The sequence below is a fragment of a genome, unplaced genomic scaffold (assembly GCF_019419815.1).
Source record: "Pyrus x bretschneideri cultivar Hongxiangsu unplaced genomic scaffold, Pyrus_bretschneideri_v1 Contig8, whole genome shotgun sequence".
NCBI classification, from domain to species: domain Eukaryota; kingdom Viridiplantae; phylum Streptophyta; class Magnoliopsida; order Rosales; family Rosaceae; genus Pyrus; species Pyrus x bretschneideri.
In genome coordinates, this window is record NW_025999820.1 from 8,902,898 (window position 1) to 8,921,797 (window position 18,900).

At 37.4% G+C, this 18,900-nt stretch overlaps 3 protein-coding genes across 3 annotated transcripts; 1 reads left to right on the forward strand and 2 right to left on the reverse strand.

Annotated features, from left to right (window-relative positions):
* The first annotated feature begins 978 nt into the window (after positions 1-978).
* On the forward strand, positions 979-3,298 carry LOC103936713 (protein ALTERED PHOSPHATE STARVATION RESPONSE 1-like). The gene is made up of 4 exons (XM_009346565.2): positions 979-1,531; positions 1,968-2,185; positions 2,338-2,546; positions 2,641-3,298. The coding sequence occupies exons 1-4, from the start codon at positions 979-981 to the stop codon at positions 3,296-3,298; spliced, it is 1,638 nt and encodes a 545-aa protein (XP_009344840.2).
* Positions 3,299-3,834: 536 nt separating this feature from the next.
* Positions 3,835-6,633, reverse strand: LOC103936712 (probable serine/threonine-protein kinase PBL11). Its single transcript, XM_018644861.2, has 6 exons — positions 6,432-6,633; positions 5,655-5,858; positions 5,060-5,128; positions 4,890-4,952; positions 4,486-4,808; positions 3,835-4,314 (listed from the first exon to the last, which is right to left on the reverse strand). The coding sequence occupies exons 1-6, from the start codon at positions 6,631-6,633 to the stop codon at positions 3,835-3,837; spliced, it is 1,341 nt and encodes a 446-aa protein (XP_018500377.2).
* A 9,492-nt stretch (positions 6,634-16,125) lies between these two features.
* LOC103936701 (NEP1-interacting protein 1) lies at positions 16,126-18,598 on the reverse strand. Its single transcript, XM_009346551.3, has 5 exons — positions 17,799-18,598; positions 17,055-17,233; positions 16,795-16,878; positions 16,512-16,679; positions 16,126-16,407 (listed from the first exon to the last, which is right to left on the reverse strand). The coding sequence occupies exons 1-5, from the start codon at positions 17,950-17,952 to the stop codon at positions 16,285-16,287; spliced, it is 708 nt and encodes a 235-aa protein (XP_009344826.1). The 5' UTR covers positions 17,953-18,598; the 3' UTR covers positions 16,126-16,284.
* Between the last annotated feature and the right edge of the window lie 302 nt (positions 18,599-18,900).

The window sequence follows — 18,900 nt, forward strand, 5'->3', positions numbered from 1 at the left end:
GGAATGGCGCCCAAGAGCTCTTAAACCATCTCAAGATGTCGACGTGAAACCTATGAATCTGATGGCACAGTTTTGAGACAAATCGTATTCCAGCTATTGTTTAGGCCAGTTGGTTTTCAAGATCCCCTTGAAGGCTGTTTGTTAATGAAGTTGTCTCCCGAAGAGATGTTTCCTTCAAGTTCTTGCAACACTTGGTGGAAATTTAGCTAAAATTTCCTCCACGACCTTGCTCTAAATTGTTTTGATCTACGGGGAAGGAATTTAACTCGTGCAGGGGGTGGACACACTGCCCTATCCAATGGCCTAATATGTTTTCCTTTTTTCTTAATACAATATTCTCCTACCCTGAGGGAGAGGAAGGATTTATGCTAACTCGCACAATGGTCCAAATATAAGCAAAAATCGAAATCAGCATGTGAGTTAAACTTGATATATAATTATAAGTGAAGAAGAATATCACCTATCGTAATGTTAGTAGGTAGTATCCTTAATATGTTGATTATACCCATGATAAATTGTTTACAGAGTATCGAGAACACAAGTCACGTGATTTACAATTTTACATGTTATGATTAAACTCGACAACATAACTGAATATTCCACTTCTAGAATGTTCTAACTTTAGGCTCAAGAAAGGAGAGTTAGAAAAAGAAAAAAAAAAGGAAAGCGATTTTTCCTAAAAAGAATTTAAATATGAAAAGAGGTTTCCCAGTTTCAAACATGAAGAAAACGGCTAAGAATATGAAGAACTTCCCTAATTAAAATTTTCAAATTGATCTTTTATCCTCGGAATTAGATTAAAAAACAGCAAGTTTTTACAATTACCCCTTCAAACAAGGAGTTTTTACTACCAGTATATATACCCCTAGTCCCTACCCATGAACCCAAAAAAAAAAAACAGAACGGACTAATCTTTAGAAGTCCGTACAAATCTTCTTAAGCAAACCAAAACCCTGCAAATTCAGAGGAATCAGAGACATGGGTGGTATTCCTTCCAAATCCAATTCCAGGGTGGTGGATGTTAACGATCAGGTACGGCTTTGTAGAGAGAGAAAACGCCAGCTAGAGTTAGCCCTAGAGAGAAGGTCTGCGTTCGCAGACGCGCAGTGCAAGTACATCCATTCGCTCTTGGCGGTCGGGCATGCTGTAGGGATGTTAGCAAACGTTCATACTCAAAACATTGACTCAACGTTTTCGGACTCCGAAATTTCGACGAGCTCCGTAAAGGTTGACGGAGAAGAGGACGACGCTGGGACGACTGATGGGGAAGTAGTTTGTAGGGTGATGGTGGCTCCTTCAGTGGCATCATCAACACAAAGAGATTCTGAGGGGGGAGAGATGGCGATAAGTAGTGAAAAGGAGGGAGATTCGAGTAATATGAATCAAACGGAAGGAAAAGCGATAGAATTGTTGGAAGCACTAAAAGCTGTTGAGAAGCATTTCTTTCGAACTTATCATTCTGGTATGGAGGTTTCGAGGATGCTTGAAACCAACATGGTTCAAGTAGAATCTGCTTCCAAGGAGATTAAAGGTGAGATCCTTCTCTTTTAACTTTTCGTTTTGAGTAACCAGGGAGACCAAAATTTTTAAATCAAATTTGCAAACTAAATGATTTGGTTGTAGATGATTGAATTATTAATTAAGTGTCGATTAACGTGCTTGTTTCTTATTAGTGACATGTCATTAATTTGCAATTTAATTTTAAAAAATTTAATCTCCCTTACATTACTCTTTGATTTTTCTTTCATCTTTTCTCGGAAGTTCGTTTTGTGATTATGGTTTTTGGTGCTTTTGTCCCCCATCTGTTTTATTTTTCAACCTAATTTATAACTAAAATATGCATGACAAATTAATATATGGTGCGTGGGCATGGTAACACTTTTTTTAGTGTGTGAAATTCATGTCCACATTTGATTTTATTCTTTAATATAGCTCTAACGTCAAAGCATCTATGATTTTGGGTGCAGAAAAATCGGAAAAGTTTGTCCGTTCAATGACGGTGAGCCACTGCGCCTCATCTAGATTCTCCTCCAAAATTGTCTTGAGATCTAGCTCTAGAACTTCTTCGACATGCACTTATTTCAATAGTGGCCTTGATGACCATGGAAAGACGTTGCTTGGGGGCCATTCGTCAACACTTGCGAGCCTATACGATGCGGAGAAGAAGCTGTATGAGGAGGTGAAGGTACAATATCAATCTGACAAGTTCTTTTCTTCGTTCAGTTTCTGAAATTTCTTTGCTACCCAACTTGATCTTTCATTTGATTTTTTTCGTATTTCTTTGATATGAGTTTCACAACAATTTTTTTCTGAATCATCGTTAAATTTTATATTCAGATTGTGGAAAAAACCAAGAAAAGATGCGTCCGACTGCAAAAGCAAAGAGGAGAAGGAGATGTGCTCAAGAAAAAGGACAGGATTGGAGTTAAGATATCGTACTTGGATAGCAAAATTTCAAATTCCTATACAGATATCACATACAACTCCAAGAAAATTCAAAAGCTGAGAGATGAGTTGCAGGCACAAGTTGTTAAGTTGTTTCAAGGGTAATATAAATGCCACAATCCTACTTTGAATGTGTATTAGACACCTGAATATTTTTGAATTGTGTTCTAACCCTCTCTTTCCGCATTTTTGCAGCCTAATGAGAAATTCGCAGATGATGTCGGAAGCTCATGAGATGCAAAAGAGAATCATGTCTCAAGTGAAATGTCTCAACTCTCCGTCCGATGGAATGTCATGCAATGACTTACACCAACTTGCCACTTCTAAGCTTGAAGACGAACTTCAAAAGTGGTGCTCTTGCTTTGCTTCGTATGTCTCTTCGCAGAAGGCGTACGTTAAAGCTCTTCATGGTGGGATATTCAAGTTTGCTGGTGCTGAAAATGGATCCGGCACCCCTGACAAGTCTTCACTGTATCAGAGTTGGTTAGATTGCCTGCAGAGCCTTCCAGATGAAGCAGTCACTTGTGCCATGAAAGACTTTGGGAAGGATGTCCGAGCACTGGTGGATCGACAAAGAAAGGAGCATCGACTAAAGAAAGAGATTGCTGAAGAGTTGAAAGAACAGAATAAGCGGAACAGGCCTGAAACTGAGATGAAGGAGCAGTTGGGGAAGAAGCTAGATACTAAGAAGGCGAAAACTTATATTGCTGTGAGTAGATTTCAGACGGGGTTTTCTACAGTTTTCGAATCCTTGGTTGAGTATTCAAACAATGAAATGAAAATGTATGAAAACCTTATAGCATGCAGTGGAGATGCAAACGAAGCTGACAACGAAAGTATCAACTCATCATAAAATGACCTTGCTACAGTCGGGTTAATGCCGATGGCGGATTCGGAAGGATGCGTATAGGATTTTGAGCATGACAGGCAATTTTAAGAGTTGATTCATGTTATAGGCTTTGAGAACGTTAGGAGCCTAAGCTTTTTTTGTTTTATTATTTTGGGAACAATATTTAATTTTTCTTTGATCCTTAATTTGTTGCAAAATCGTAAATAACTTTTCATGGAATGACGGAGAAACTTGATTCTAAATATAAACTCTGTTTACTCAATAGGATATTTGGAATTAGGTCAATAAACCAATTAATCTATGGTTCCAACCTTTCTCAAAAACACTCGGTTTTGCTTGTAGTGCACGTTTGTCTCCAAATAGGCTGTTGTTTTAGGTTAATAAACTTTCCTGTATGTCACACGTTATAATATTGTGAATATGTAGAATATTCTACGATATCTCTTATAAAAAAACATTGTATTGTTGTGCTTCTTAAAGGAATGATATATTACAATTCAGAAAACTCTTACAAAATGCACACACAGAAGAAAGATGTATTACATGTTCAGTTCTTTTTCTCTAATAGATTCCTCATGTATATCTTCCCAATTTTCGATGTCGATATCGATGCTGCTATCATTCAACTCCAAACACCTTAAGCTTGTGCTCTGAAAGGAAAGGCTATCTACGTCGACATGAAACCTCTGGAGTCCAATGCCATCTATGCTCACCGAGTTTTGAGACTGGTCATAGTCCATTGATCTTCTATGCCCTAGCTCTGATGGTATGTGGGACGTGCCAGTTGATCTTCGAGATCCCCATGAAGGCTGTTTGCTAATGAAGTTGTCTGCAAAGTATAGGGCCTCTTCGAGTTCTTTCCACACTTGCGACATGGTAGGGCGGTTTTTGGGCACTTTCACAACACATCTTAGGCCAAGTTTCCCCATCTTTAGCATCATCTCTGTGTTACATGGCTCTGTTAAAAGATTTGCATCTAAAATCTCCTCAACACGGCCTTGCTCTAAGCTTGGTCTTGCCTGCATTCAAGAAAAACAGCTCACTAGAACTCGAAAAACAAAGGCAAACTCTTTTGCGAAGCAAGTTTGAATTTCCCTCTCTGCAGTCCAAAATTAATTTAAAGTAGAATACATATCGCTTGTATCAGAAGAAAGAAAAGAAGAAAAAAGAGCAATGTTTGAAATGTTTACCCAGTTAATTATATGCTGCTTAGGGCGGTGGCCTGTCGAATCAACCGCAGGCCGGGAAGAAATAAGCTGCAGAAGTATCACACCAAAGCTGTAGACATCGCTAAACGGCGTCAAATGGAAACTTGAACAATATGCAGGGTCTAGGTATCCTGGAGTTCCCTTGATTTGGCTGCTGACATGTGATTGATCCCCAGTAGGCCCTGACCTAACAAGTCCAAAATCTGAAACCTTGGCTTCAAATCCATCTCCTATCAAGACGTTACTTGGCTTTATATCGCGGTGGATTATGCTCGGGTTTACTCCTTCATGCAAATGAGCAATGCCTGCAAAATTTCACACAATCAATTAGAGTTCTACTTATCTAGTTAGACTATTTATATAGTTATGAATCTCTGATGACTGACCTTTTGCTGCTCCAATGGCTATGTTGACTCTTTGCCTCCAAGTTAAGCTCCTCCATTTTCTTCCTACATGGTAATTTAACAGGATTTATGCTAAACAAACATAGAATTAGGAAGATTTATACTTAGCACTTAACAAGTAGGTTTAATTTCCTGGTAAGGAACATACATACCCATAAAGTAATCAAGGAGAGAACCATTTGGTACATATTCATAGATCAACACTTTTCCTCCTTTTGCCCCTATTCCAGTCACAATCCAACATATTAGCTAGTTCACATGCCTTTATCAAAGGAATTGATTTCCACACACCTTTTTATAGCCTACGTATGCACTCCTGATCATTTTTGGCATTCGATTTTAAGAAATCAAAATTAAGGAGAATCAAAGGGTGCTGAAATTATTTCCCTTGTCAATACAAGGGGAGGGCTAATTTAGAAAATTAAACATGCATTTACAGGTGGATTACATACCAGATGATCCTTCACAATATCCAACCAAACCTACAAGGTTTCTGTGCTTGACCTTAGAAAGTAGCCTCACTTCTGTTCAAAGAATAAACACTACACAGAAATCAGATGATATCAACTAAATTCTGAATCTTTCTACACTACAAACTTCTACATCGATAAATCTATTTAGACACACAAGACTATATATATTTGATTGGGCCCTACTATTGATGCACATATATTAAAAAATGTTAGCAAGCGTGTTACTTTTGTGTATCTGAGTACCGTTTACATGTTTTTATTGGTTGAGGCTTACCATTTCTGAATTCTTCGACACTCTGAAATGAATCGGCGTGGGCTCGCTTAATGGCTAGGGTTCCTGCATCATCAAAGGTCCCCTTGTAGACATTTGCAAAACCACCAGAACCCAACAAGCACTCACTGCTGAAATTATTAGTAGCCTTCACTAGTTCATCCAACTGGAAGCGCCTCAACGTTATTTTCTCTTCTTTCAAATTTCCTAACAGACAAAAACATAGTAGTCACACCCCGAAATCTTCAAGTGGTCTCTCCAGATCGTAACTAATGTTCTCTTGTCAAACGGATTAACAAAACACGTAATTTCATTTGGCTGTTTAGTTCAGTAATTTCTTGTTTTGAATGGATGATGTTTAATTGGTACTTATTACATAAACGTCGAATATGTGGTAATTAAGACAACGTTTTCATATTATTAGTCCCGTTTGATTTAGTTTTCATTTTTTGTGCTAGAAATAGAGAAAAAGTATAAAAGAGAAATGAATCGCGGAGAAGGATGTAGGATGAAGGGAGGTACTGGGAGGCAGAAGAAAGAAATGAAGGAGATTCCATGAAAACAAAAATTTGAAAGTGCAAGCACGTTATACATTTTCATTTTGTGTTTCGCTCACAATTCATTCTTCTGCATACTTTTCCTATATCTACAACACACACAAAATAACACTAAATAATAAAAACTAAAATCAAAATGGTTATTAAATGATGGTTGTTGAAGAGTGTCAATGAATTGGGTTAAATTGGTGTGGGCCCCACAACAAAATGAGGTTTTGCTCACCTTTCTGCCCAAGCTCATGTAGTAATTGTCTTTGCCTTTGCCTGAGAGCTGGTAGGAGCTTCTTCTTGATCAAGTAGTATAACAAGGCCACTATCAAAACTGACAGAATGCCAACAACAAAGCCTTCCAACATGTGTATGTGAGCATGAACAAAACTTCGAGATGGTGGTGAAGCCACCGCCAACTGGTGTCGCATTTCCATTTTTGTATTCTTTAAGGGGTGTGCACACTTCGATTCAGTTACATTTCCATGAAATTAAGGTGACCATTAATTTGCTTCAGATTGAAGAGAACAATGGGTAGAGGAGGGGAAGGATTATTGGGAAGTGCATGTATATAAACTGATCCCAGGCTGATCAATAATTATCTGCCGGCTAATATTTTCAAAAATATATAAATATGTTATATACATATGTGTATATAGTAAGTCTATAGTTTCAAAGAGACATTATTCAATCGAGTCACCATGACTAGGTCTAATGCTAGGACGGCATATAAGCCAAAAACAACTTGTACATGTATACGTACGTATATGTGGATTGATGTTGTTGCATTACAGAGGATTTCTTACTATAAGAGGCATAGAATTCTCATGCTTCTTAAACTCAAAACTGGACATGTGTTGGTAGACTTGGCCATAGGTATTGTTAGAGTATTCGTTAGGATGTAAAATGGGGGAGTGGTTGATTGGTACAGAATACCAATCTACGATATATGATTAATGTTGATACCATTAAATAATCAACAGGATATCGAGTATTGAGCATCCACGATATACCTTACAATACTTTTCCAATAAAACCTAATTATATCATAATCATTTGTTTTTCATGTCTCTTGACAATGTAACGTACTAGATACAAGGACGAAGTTAGAGATCTGTATCGATGAGGGTATCCTTAGACAACAAAGTTACAAATTAAAATGTTGAAGAATTTATTAAACAAAATACCTATATATTAATCCATAGGATTTTTTGTACAACGCATCACACTATCCCTCGACGTGTTTTCATGTTTTAAAATCGTTGCATGACAACTTCATTACGAATACCATCAAATATCTCTTTCTCTATAAGAATAACCATGTTATCATTCATTCATCAATCTCCCATTCGATTTCTCAATCGATTCTTCAGAAATTTCATGGTTGAAAATGCTCTTTCAACATTGGCCAACTAAAAGAATTAATGCTAATTAATATCACAAGCAAGTAAACTAGCGATACGTCAACTTTTTTTATCCACCAAAAAACAATTGAGTGGGGGCATTCATTGCGGGGCCACTTGAGCAGAAACTATAGATCAAACAATCATTTTTCACTGTGGGGACACCCAGGTACATCACCGGATCCTCCACAACCAACATTTCTAAGTTGACACCGAGCTCTTGGGCCATTGCCATAGGGGTGTTGGCGCTGAAGTAGACCGTTGATTTTTGTAAGCTAACTTGCTGACCAGAAGCCCGACAGTAAGTTTTCAGTAAGTTTGACATATTCCGGCAATTGTCAGGAGTAGCTTTCAGGAACACAAGCGTGTCATCAGCAAAAAGTAAATGGGTAAGCTTTGGTCCATTCACACTGAGTTGAATACCATCCAAGAACCCAAGACTAGTGGCCCTCTTGATAAGGCGGGAAAGAACTTCACAAACAATAAAAAAATAGGTATGGTGACAGGGGGTCCCCCTGCCGCAGCCCCCCTTAACGGCTTGAACTTCTTCCCAGGCTGCCCATTTAGAAGCACAAAAAACTGGACAAATGATACACAAGCATCACAGAATCCCATTTTCCTCACCACTGCCTCCAAAAAATCCCATTCAACCCGGTCATAAGCCTTGTTCATATCTAGCTTGATGCCCAACTCAAATCTATGCTTAGCTTTTTGGAGCTTGAGGAAGTAGAAGACCTCATGGGCCAAAATAATAATGTCCTAAATTTGGTGGCCATGGACGAAGGCATTTTGACTGGGGGAAATTAACTTCGGTAAAAATGGTTTCAGCCGGTTGGCAAGAATTTTTGATAATACCTTAAAGGAATAATTACATAGACTTATCGGCTTGAATTGATTCACAGACTCTGGGTGTGGGACCTTGGGAATTAAAACAATATGTGTCGAGTTGATCAAATTCGGACAAGCTCCCCCACTAAGACATTCAACAGCCATCCCCATTACCTATGGAGAAATAATTTCCCATAAGTGTTGGAAGAACACCCCCTGGAATCCATTAGGACCAGGCGCCTTTAGGCCACCTATCTACGCCAAAGCCTTTCTGATCTCCATCTCCTCCTCATAATTCCTTAACCCATCATTCATCTCAGGCATTACAATTAGATCAACACACTCCAAAATGTCCCCCCACTGGCGACTCTCCTCTGTAGAAAACAACCGCATGAAGTGGTCATCAACCACATGTCGGATACCTAGGAGGTCATCCGTCTAACTCCCACTAGCATTTTGGAGTCTGCCAATGTGGTTAGAACGTCGGCGTTGTACCGTAGATTGATGGAAGAAAACAGTATTAGCGTCCCCCGCTTGTAACCATCGAACGCCGTTACTTACATTAAGGACCGGGTCCTGGTAAAAATTATGGGGTGGAAGCAACAATTCCTTTCCTAGGCAGGTAAAGAAGTGCTTATTAAGGCTATTGCCTTGGCTGTCCCAACATACTCGATGAACGTGTTTCGGCTGCCTGATAGACTATTCAGGGAGATTGATGCTACTCTTGCCACGTTTTGGTGAGGAAATACGAACAAATAGCAGAGCATTCATTAGTTAAAGTGGGACGAAATGGGGCGCGCCAAGAGGGATGATGGTTTGAACTTTCGTAATTTGAAAGATTTCAACTCCGCCATTCTCACCAAGCAATGTTGGCGGCTTCTCCACGAGCCAGATTCGCTATGGGTTAAGGTGTTGAAGGATAGATATTTCCCTCAGGATTTGTTATTGAAGGCCAAGAGGGGCGGGCATGCGTCGTTGGTTTGGTCTAGCTTGTTGGAGGGACGGGATTTTATCACTCGTGGGTTGAGATGGCAAGTTTTAAGTAGGAATCTGATCAATCTGTGGGTTGAAAAAAAGGTTTCCTGGCATCCTGAATGGTCATCCGACTCCTAGAGATGGGGTTGAGCTTGACAGGACACGGGTGGTGGCTTCGATCATTGACACAGAGCGTAGGACGTAGAGATCAGATGAGCTTGGGGCCCTTTTTTCTGAGTTTGATGGGGCTGCGATCTCCAGAATTCAGGTAGGGGATTCACTTTCTTCATATCGCCTTATCTGGCCCACCTCTAAGAATGGCAAATACTCGGTTAAATCGGGGTATTGGTGGGTGCGAAACTTTACTCCGGGTTGGCGGATTGATCATCCCTCTTCCTCCCGTTTTGCTGAGTCTGCGGTGTGGGCTGGTATTTGGAAGCTTTAGGTCCCTCCAAAAGTGAAAATCTTTGTGTGGCGCTGCATAAAGGGTGTCATTGCTACTCAGGAGAACCTGTTTAGGATGAGGTGTGTTGAAATCCGTGCTGTCCTATTTGCCTTGCTCATTCGGAATCTGTTAAGCACCTCCTGCTCTTATGCTCGTGGGTGTAGCCTGTGTGGTTCGGTGGTTCTCTTTGTATTCAAATTAATGGCGTTTCAATTACCTCATTCAATGATTAACTCTCTCACATGTGTGCGCTGCAGCTGGGGTCTAATGAGTTTAAGTCTCGATTTTTGTCTTAGGTGGCCTTTTTCTGTTGGTTTATCTGGAAAGCCAGATGCAATGTGGTGTTCAACAACCGTACCCCATCTCTATCACAAACCATATTCAATCTTTCCAGTAGTTGGGAGAATTATGTTGTTGCTAAGTCAAGGGAATCTGGTCTTGTTCCTCCGCCTCTGCCCAGCCGTGAACGTGTGATTTCGTGGTTTCCTCCTCCTTGTCCCTTGGTGAAGGTTAGTGTGGATGCGAGCTGGAGACAAGGTGCTAATTCTGCTAGGGTTGGTTTGGTGGTCTAAGACTCAAGTTGTAGATGTTTGGAGGTCAAAAGGGTGGCGGTTCCGGCTTCGTCAATGGCGGTGGCTGAGTCCTTGGCGGTTCTTGAGGGGTGCTATCTGGCGAAGGGTCTGAATATCCCCTGGGTGGTGATAGAATCAGATTTGAAACAGGTTATTTCATGTTTGCATGATAGCTCTTTGAGCTGCGCTTGGGAAATCCTCCCAATCTGAAACCGTATATGGGTGGTTGGGAAGACTTTCCAAGCCTGCTCCTGGTCTTGGATTCCAAGATTAGTAAATTATGCGGCGAATTTCGTTGCGAAGAATTTTACTCCGGAGATGTGCAATCCTGTGTGGGCAGATTAGCCCCCATCTTCACTTGTTAGAATTGTAAACAAGGATGGGTTGCCTTGCCCTTCGAGTGGTTAGTTAAGGTTCTTGTTTTTGTGGGACGATGTGTTCGCCAGTTGTGGCAGCGTCTTGTGTAATCTCGTACCTCTTGTTCTGCTGGGGTATGTTGGTCTCCCTGTTTTGTTAGCTGTCTTCGGCTTTCTTTGTTCTTGTCTGGCAGTTGTGCCTTGGTAATGAATCCTTTCTTCCAAAAAAAAAAAACCAATCTTTTTTCATACTAAAGTTACAATTTTCTACTCAAAATTTTGCATGGGTAAAGAGATATAGATACGGATCTATGTGAGGGTAGAATGAGCCTTCTTATTTTTTTGGTCAAGTTTTTCCAAGCTTTGTAATCTCTCAAGTCATTCTATCAGATACTAGATATAAATAAATCAATAAAAACATAGAAGAAGAAAAAAACCAACAAAAATAATATTGTTATATGGTGCATTGAAACGGTCAATCCTGCTTCCCTAAGGTGCTCATTTTGAGGACGTGTGAAGACTAAATGCATATTAGCCATAAAATTTTATTAGTTTTAATTCAAAGCTTAATATGTTTGACAACTTAATAAAGCAAAACCAATTTAAAATTCACGAACCATTAGAAATTTTATTTTCTTATTTTTTTTATTAAGTTGTCAAATATTTCAAGTCTTTAGATATAAACTAATATAATCTTGGGGAGCATTTTTGCTCACCATCCTAAACTTTGGTGTATGCTCACTATACACTTAATAACTGACACGTGTCTATCTTTTCAAAATTGAAAATGTAACATTTAGTGTAAAAGTTAACTAGAGTTAGGTAAAATGCACATGATAAATGATTAGGTGTATAGTAAGCATACACTATAGTTATGGTGGTCAGGGTAGAAATAAAATGAAAATGGACTGTTTTTATTGGTAATGATAGGAATACTAATATGTAGACTAAATTTTGTAAATAAAATGACATAGTAGTTGATGATTGGATTATCACTTAAGTGTTAATTAATGTACTTATTTCTTATTGGTGACAAATTATATAATTTACAAATTTATCATACATAGCATTACCTGTTTTTATTGGTAGAGTATGCATACAAAACGACTGATTCACCTATATAATTAAGAGAATTTTAACGACAAGCTCTTGGTACTATTCAATTTAACGAAAAACCATATTTTTATACTAAAAAATCAATCTTAGTACTATTCATTTTACCCTTTATTTTAAAACTCAAAGTTCTCAAATCATTTTCATTAATTTTCTTATAATTAATTCCAAGAGAATTGACGTGATGCTATTTAATTTGTTATTTATGTATACGAGTGATGGACAGCTAAATGTCAGAAATTAATTATTATTCTAAATCCTAGATATGAAACGATACGATGTCGTCACGTGCTTTTTGTTTTGTATATTGACCTGATTATCAATTTAGAAAATTAAAAAAATGGAAAACATGACCTTAGCTTTGGATGCTTTAGACACCAATGTCCTGTCCCTGGTGTTTGGTTTGCATTAAGATTCTTTTGGGAATGGAATTTATAATTACTACACTTGTATTATACTGTTGTAGCGATTGGTTGTAACAAATAAGGGAGTTTGACATTTTGTCACATTACAAAACTTGAACTTCCTAGAAAATTTAGAAATAAGGGAGTTTGACATTTTGTCACATTACAAAACTTGAACTTCCTAGAAAATTTAGGAGTCCGCACACTCAATTTTTTACTTTTCCACACACCTTTTTAAATGTTTATCGTCGGATCGAATGAACTGAAGAAGATCAATACAAAAAATTAACAACAATATATAAGAGATAAAAATAAGTGTGTGAATAATACTTTTCAAAACTCACAGCAAATTTAGCCTCACAACCAAGGACAGGTTCCATTAAAACAATCCAGCTATTGGTACATTCAAGCTTATCCCCATAAATTGTGTTTTTAATTGCTAGAGAAAATTAACAAATGTCTGTAATACTAGAAAGATCATTTATTTGGATCGTATTCTATGAAAATATTGGAGGTTTGACCGATCATGTGACTATAAATCAAGAGTCTTGTTCATGCATATCACGCAGCCAAGAATCAATCTTCTCTTCCTTTTAACTTTAGACACAATGCTCACCCCTACCTCTTTTGTCACTTTGGCGAACTCAGTGCTCTTTCTTCGTCTCTTGCTTTGGAGAGGGTTCATATGACGTCTAGGATTTGGAATGTGGAATGGATTGGGTACCAAATAAAATTCAAGGTATACTGAAGATATATGAGAATGGTTTTTTATTCTTAAAATATTAGAAAGATATATGATATGAAGGAAACTTACTATGTCTTTAATACTACTACTTTCTGCGAAGTTGAAATGAATAACTTTCTTTAATGAGTACGTTTGAGTTTGACACAAATTTGTATATTTCAATATACCTTAAACACTTAAATTAAATCTTGGACACCGAACAAGGTCTTAGACTTTCTTGTGCCTTCAAATCTATCAGGCACCCCACCTGATGCTGCTCCAAGTAAAGTTATAATTGCATGCATTCGAGGTCTATTTGAAGAAAACCTAGTTGACGAGAGTGAATGAGTGGCGATGTTTTCTTCGTTATTCGTTAAATTAACAGTCCGAGCAGTTTGTCAAAATGAAAGTGGATTAATTCCCTTTCCCTGCATGCATGCATGCATCAAGTCCTACGATCGACCATTTGGAATTATATGCCTCAAAAGTCACGTGAATTACTTTGAGACCATGGCTCTTTGCGGGTGATCATGATTTTGCAAAAAGCTGTAAAAAGGGCAGCATGTGAGAAGATCACATGATTTGAGTTGAGATATGTTGAAGGTGATCTGCATGCATCATACATGTGCGAGTGTGACTTCTCACTTGAGATGGCAGATCTCTCTCTCTCTCTCGAGATTGAACCAAAGTACATGCAGGTGAGGTAGCTAGCTAGCTAGTCGCATTCATTTCAGAAGGTAAAACAAAAGAAAAGTTTACTTGAAAAGGCCAAAAGCATGAATCCACAATAAAATATAAACAAGCTGTATATCAAGAATATTAAGATCATAATGTAATAGTAGAAAAACTAAAATTTTGAACTAATTTTGTAAATTAGATGATATGGTTGTTAATGATTAGATTATTACTTAAGTGTTAATTAACGTCTTTATTTCTAATCAGTGACAGACCATTTGATCTTCAAATTTAGTTTAAAATTTGGTCTCCTAGTGGCTAATACTTTGATAAATTTTTATGACATTCTTTTACATGGAAACAAAATTAGAATGATTTGATTCTTCAGTTTCATGCATTTATTATGAATCATTTTAATTCTTAACCTTTTATGTGTTAACACACATATAATTGAAAAAACATGAGTTCTCTTTTAAAATTTGTAATCTAATACCTAACAAATTATAATCAAATCAACTAGAGTGGACTAGTTGATACGATTTCGTTTCTTTACTTCCCCAATTCATTACTTCTTTCATTCATGTTAGGCAAACATGTCAATAGTATCTCGAAGTAGTTGTAAAAAATCTTTGACTCACATAAATAAGAAATTGCAATGTATATCTAATCTGACTTAGTGTAGGTGACGAGGTAGCTTTAATGTTATATTGAATAGATTTTGTAATTCTACAAATAACACTTAATTCCTATCTACTAAATCATTCTAAGGAATCAAACTCAGATTGCCTTATTTCTATATATAAGTATCACACTCACTCACACTATTATGAAAGATCTTACTTAATGTCCGTATTACTCTCAAATAAATAAATCAATCAATCAATAAAACAAGCATCTACACTGAGCATTGCCTGAATTATTAGTATTATTGTTCTTTATTTAAACAATCCCAGGAATCTGTTTTTCTTATTTTCCTCAACAATCCCAGGAATCTGTTTTTCTTATTTTCCTCATCTTATTAGTGGTAGATGACGAGGTTACTTTTAAGATTTGGCCTACTTGTTTAATAATTTACAGGTACGATAGATTATTCTTCACAACTGACTTGAGTCAGAGTTTATTCCAGTCTTGCAAGAATAGGATTAAAATCTGATATATTGTATAAAAACAGGAAAAGATTACATCTACTTTTCTGGTTAGAAAGTTTGTCATTGCTTGTTGCATTGCACAGGGTAAAAAGTCACCAAATACGAATTTCATAAATGAAACATCATATATTCTTGTGGATTATGTAGTAATGAGGAAGTAAGATCAAAATCGCTTGACGCTTAATTGGGCGGCAGGGTGTATGATCCGGCCGCAAACACAGTAAATGACATGCACTAAGAAAATTTAATTCGTGTTCATGTCGCGTCATGTCTTATAATAAAATGATGAAGAATGATTTGTCAAAGTTTTATTCTCATGCTTACATGAGTTTTCTTTCGTCCGTCTTTAATTTTTATGTGCAGAACACGAAAAAATATGTGCGGAAATCACTTTGCTATAATGATAAGGTATCCACACAAGTGGCTTTTTTATTTTGTACTTAAAAAAAGTGGCTTGGAAGCAAAACAAAAAAAATATATGCGTGGAAACAAAACACACCATAACCAAAAGAAATGTGTTTTCCAGTGTGGTATGAAGTTCCTACCGACCCGATGAGATAACTTTGTCAGCAAAATTTAAACCAAAATATCTCAAAGTGTTGGAGCCAACTAATTCTCAAATCACTTGCACCAGAAGAGAAGTTATTGGAGTAAGCATTATGTTATTGGAAAGCTAAGCCCAATTTCTGTGGGTTAAAGTGGGGTTAGGGATAAGATTAAAGATTTAACTGATCTTCATAACGCACATAATTCGTAACTTAAATAAATAAAAGCGTTTATTACTGAAGATCCTGTATTCAAATCCCCCATCGTCTGGTATCGGTGGACCTGAAAAGACTTACCCTTGAAAGGGAGGCATGGTGGCATGCACTACAGTTGAGACCATGCTAAAATAGTTATTGACATCTTTACTTTTGCAGACAAAATCTGGCATTCGAATTAAATTCATGTTTCAGCTCGAACTCAGATAGACCGTTATAAATGTGCAAAAATTCGATGGTTCTCCTAGCATTTTCCAAGATCTTACGTTTACAAAATCTCGAGTATCTCGTCAAAGACTAGTTAATTTAGACTACTCAAATTAAATTCAGCAGTTCTCATTAACTCATTCTGCTGACTCACCTCACATAAATCAAAAGCTTTAATTTCTCTTTCACACAAACCAAGGATCTAGATTTTCTGATCCTTAGGCTCTTGACGCTAAGGTCCCAAGAGGATCCAAATTCCCAAAAGGGTGCTGTAAAACAGTAAAAAGTAGGGGATATTGTGCAATAAAAACTTAAAACTACCAAAATAAAAAAATTTATACATGAACTCATAGTGTATAGCATGAAACTACTGGAGCAGCCTGGTGAATAATAATACAGATGAAAAGGGTACAAAATTTGTGCAGTCAATAAAAGAACATTTTACTCATATGGTAATTTACAAGAAGATCATCAGATTCACAGATCCCTTCTGCAGAGAGGGCATGAGCCATGCCTTAGGAGCCACTTATCTATACAAGGCAGGTGAAACATGTGATGGCAGTGTGGCAAGCTTCTTACTGTCTCTCCAATCTGAAAATCCTGATCATGTAAACAAAATTCACGATGTCAATCACTAAGTTCGAAATTGAGACTAATTATATCGCTTATGAGCGAAAAAAGATGGTTTCTTTAAGATTTTTTACCTGAAGACAAACTGAACAGGAGACTTTCTCCCCAGAAGCATCCACATTGTTGTGGCAGGTAATTTTGATCTTCGGGATCTTTTCAACTGAATCTCCGGGCAACCCTTTGGAGCCACCGGTGTCGAAGATGTTGGGGATCTCATCAAAGGTTGATTCCACAGCACCCATCTGGATAAAGAACAACGAATACGAATAGTTAATTAGGAATTAGCAAGCACATGAATGAACCTCTTGGAGTTTATGTTGCCTAACATAAAAACTGGCATCTAAGCATTGAAATTACCTGACTTTGCACTGCACTTAACATGGCCGGGCCAATCCGCTCACGGACTAATCTACCGCTTAGGAGACTAGCAATGACATCAATCTGCATAGATTACACGAAAACACGAATTAGGCATACTGGCATTTGCTACTTAATTAAACCTTTGGAGATCAAATACACCAACTCAGGAATTCTAAAGAACCAAACATTTGAGGCATTTGGGGCAGTGACCACCTGACCATATAAATATAGGGGTCCCCAAAATCTTAATTGCTCACCAAATACAGAAGACACCCAATTCCTGATTCATCTGATTTCCAAAGAACAAGGGAAGATTCAAACACTTCAATTGAAAAAACAGCTCCTGATATTGCTCCAACTGCAGCTCCTCTTACAAATCCACTCTCAGTTTCTTGCCCTATCAAAGCTCCAGTCATTGCTCCTAACGTGGTGCCCACTGCACACAAAAATTGCCATTTCCATTAGTCAAAATCTAACATAACTTACAGCTTTCCTTCTCTGTATCGTTCCAATTTTATCGGATGTCCCGGAAGGGACAACATAACATACAGTTCTTAATTTCAAAACACGCTATGTTCCAAGGATCCAGACACCAACAAAATAAATAAATAAATATAAAAAAAATTGATGAACAAGCTTTCCCAAAAGAACCCCTTTTGTCAACAAGTAAAGTTTTAAACTTTGATTGGAGCTAGAATTTAACAAAACAATGGCATACGAAATTCAATTCAATTCTCCAACAAAATTCAGGAATCCAAATGCATGCAATCATTGAGATAATTTCGTCTGTCACAGAAACAGAGACCCAATTGATCTTTCCTGCAGAAATTAACAATCCCAAGAGCCAAAATCCAACTCATTGCAAAATTTGCGATATACCCACATCAAAACACACAGAAACAGATCAAGAAATCAACACCCCTTAATGCATTAACAAAAGAAAGACAGAAACTTTCGACAAACAAGCAGAACCCAATTCAGAAAAAAAAAATAAAACGAACCTAATGCAAAGAAGAAGGTGAAGATCGCAGAGAAAACGTTCCCGAGAACCGCAGAGACGGCGAAGTTGCAGAAATCCTTGACCCGTTCGACGAAATTCCCCAACGAAAACGAATAGGAAGGAGGCAAACGAGATGGGTGCGCAATAAAATCCATTGCTGTTTGCGTTTATAGAAGAAAAACAAGGCTTTTGGATTTGTAGCTAAATGTTTGTTGAGTTTAAAGCAAAAATATGAATGAATTTAAAACCCTTTTCAAAGCTTTGAATATCTGCCTCTATATAAATATGTGTACATATAGAGATTTGTATATAAAGGGAAGATGGATGGAAAGGTGTATTGCTTAGTCCGTAAGAGAAGAAGGGAAAATGAAAACCACATCAACCAACTCGCATTTAAAGCTCTCTTATTTTTTTTTCTCGTTTGACAGAAATCTCTCTTTGTTTCTCTCTCTATCGCTTTCTCTCTCTAGGTCATTAAGCTCTGTTTTTCTTCCATCACAACTATAATTGCTCGTGGATCAAAGAAAATATAGGCTTGGTAGAAAAAGAACGGTAATTTTGGTTTCAGAAAATGCATGAGAGAGAGAGAGAGAGAGAGAGAGAGAGAGAGAGAGATTAACTTCAAGAAGCTTCTCCTTTGACAAATGATCAAGCTGTTCAGGTTGTAAAATCGTCCCACAAAACTCGTCACTGCAAATTGATTTTTAATTTTCCATCACCCGTTTTTCAACCAGAACAGACGAAGGAAGGCGAGAGAAAGAAAGAGTCAAGGATGTGGGGTTGGTTTTTTGTGAGATTTGGTGCCAAATTGATTGGTCACCGCTGAAATTTTGTTTTAATAATTCCACAGGGTAAGCAAAAGGCAACGAAAATATCTTCTTCTTCTTGCAATATTTTGATGGAAGACGAATTTGTGACATCACTTTTTATATATAATTTTTTACATATGTTTTTGTAAAATTTATTATATAATTTGTTTCAAAGGCTTGAATCGGCTGTCATTTAGATATTCTCTTAAATATCATTTTTGTCAAAATCACCCAACTATGAAACCTTATAATCGCTGGATTTGGCTAATTTTTTTGTAAAGATGATTTATAAAT

Coding starts and splice junctions, on each gene's coding strand:
- LOC103936713 (XM_009346565.2), top strand. CDS start 979: ATGGGTGGTATTCCTTCCAAATCCAATTCCAGGGTGGTGGATGTTAAC. Junction 1,532..1,967: donor TGCTTCCAAGGAGATTAAAG/GTGAGATCCTTC, acceptor TTTTGGGTGCAG/AAAAATCGGAAAAGTTTGTC. Junction 2,186..2,337: donor AGCTGTATGAGGAGGTGAAG/GTACAATATCAA, acceptor TTTTATATTCAG/ATTGTGGAAAAAACCAAGAA.
- LOC103936712 (XM_018644861.2), bottom strand. CDS start 6,633: ATGGAAATGCGACACCAGTTGGCGGTGGCTTCACCACCATCTCGAAGT. Junction 4,953..5,059: donor TCTCCTTGATTACTTTATGG/GTATGTATGTTC, acceptor ATTACCATGTAG/GAAGAAAATGGAGGAGCTTA. Junction 4,315..4,485: donor AGCAGCATATAATTAACTGG/GTAAACATTTCA, acceptor TCTTGAATGCAG/GCAAGACCAAGCTTAGAGCA.
- LOC103936701 (XM_009346551.3), bottom strand. CDS start 17,952: ATGGATTTTATTGCGCACCCATCTCGTTTGCCTCCTTCCTATTCGTTT. Junction 17,234..17,798: donor CACCTTCTTCTTTGCATTAG/GTTCGTTTTATT, acceptor TTTTGTGTGCAG/TGGGCACCACGTTAGGAGCA. Junction 16,408..16,511: donor CCTGTTCAGTTTGTCTTCAG/GTAAAAAATCTT, acceptor TTACATGATCAG/GATTTTCAGATTGGAGAGAC.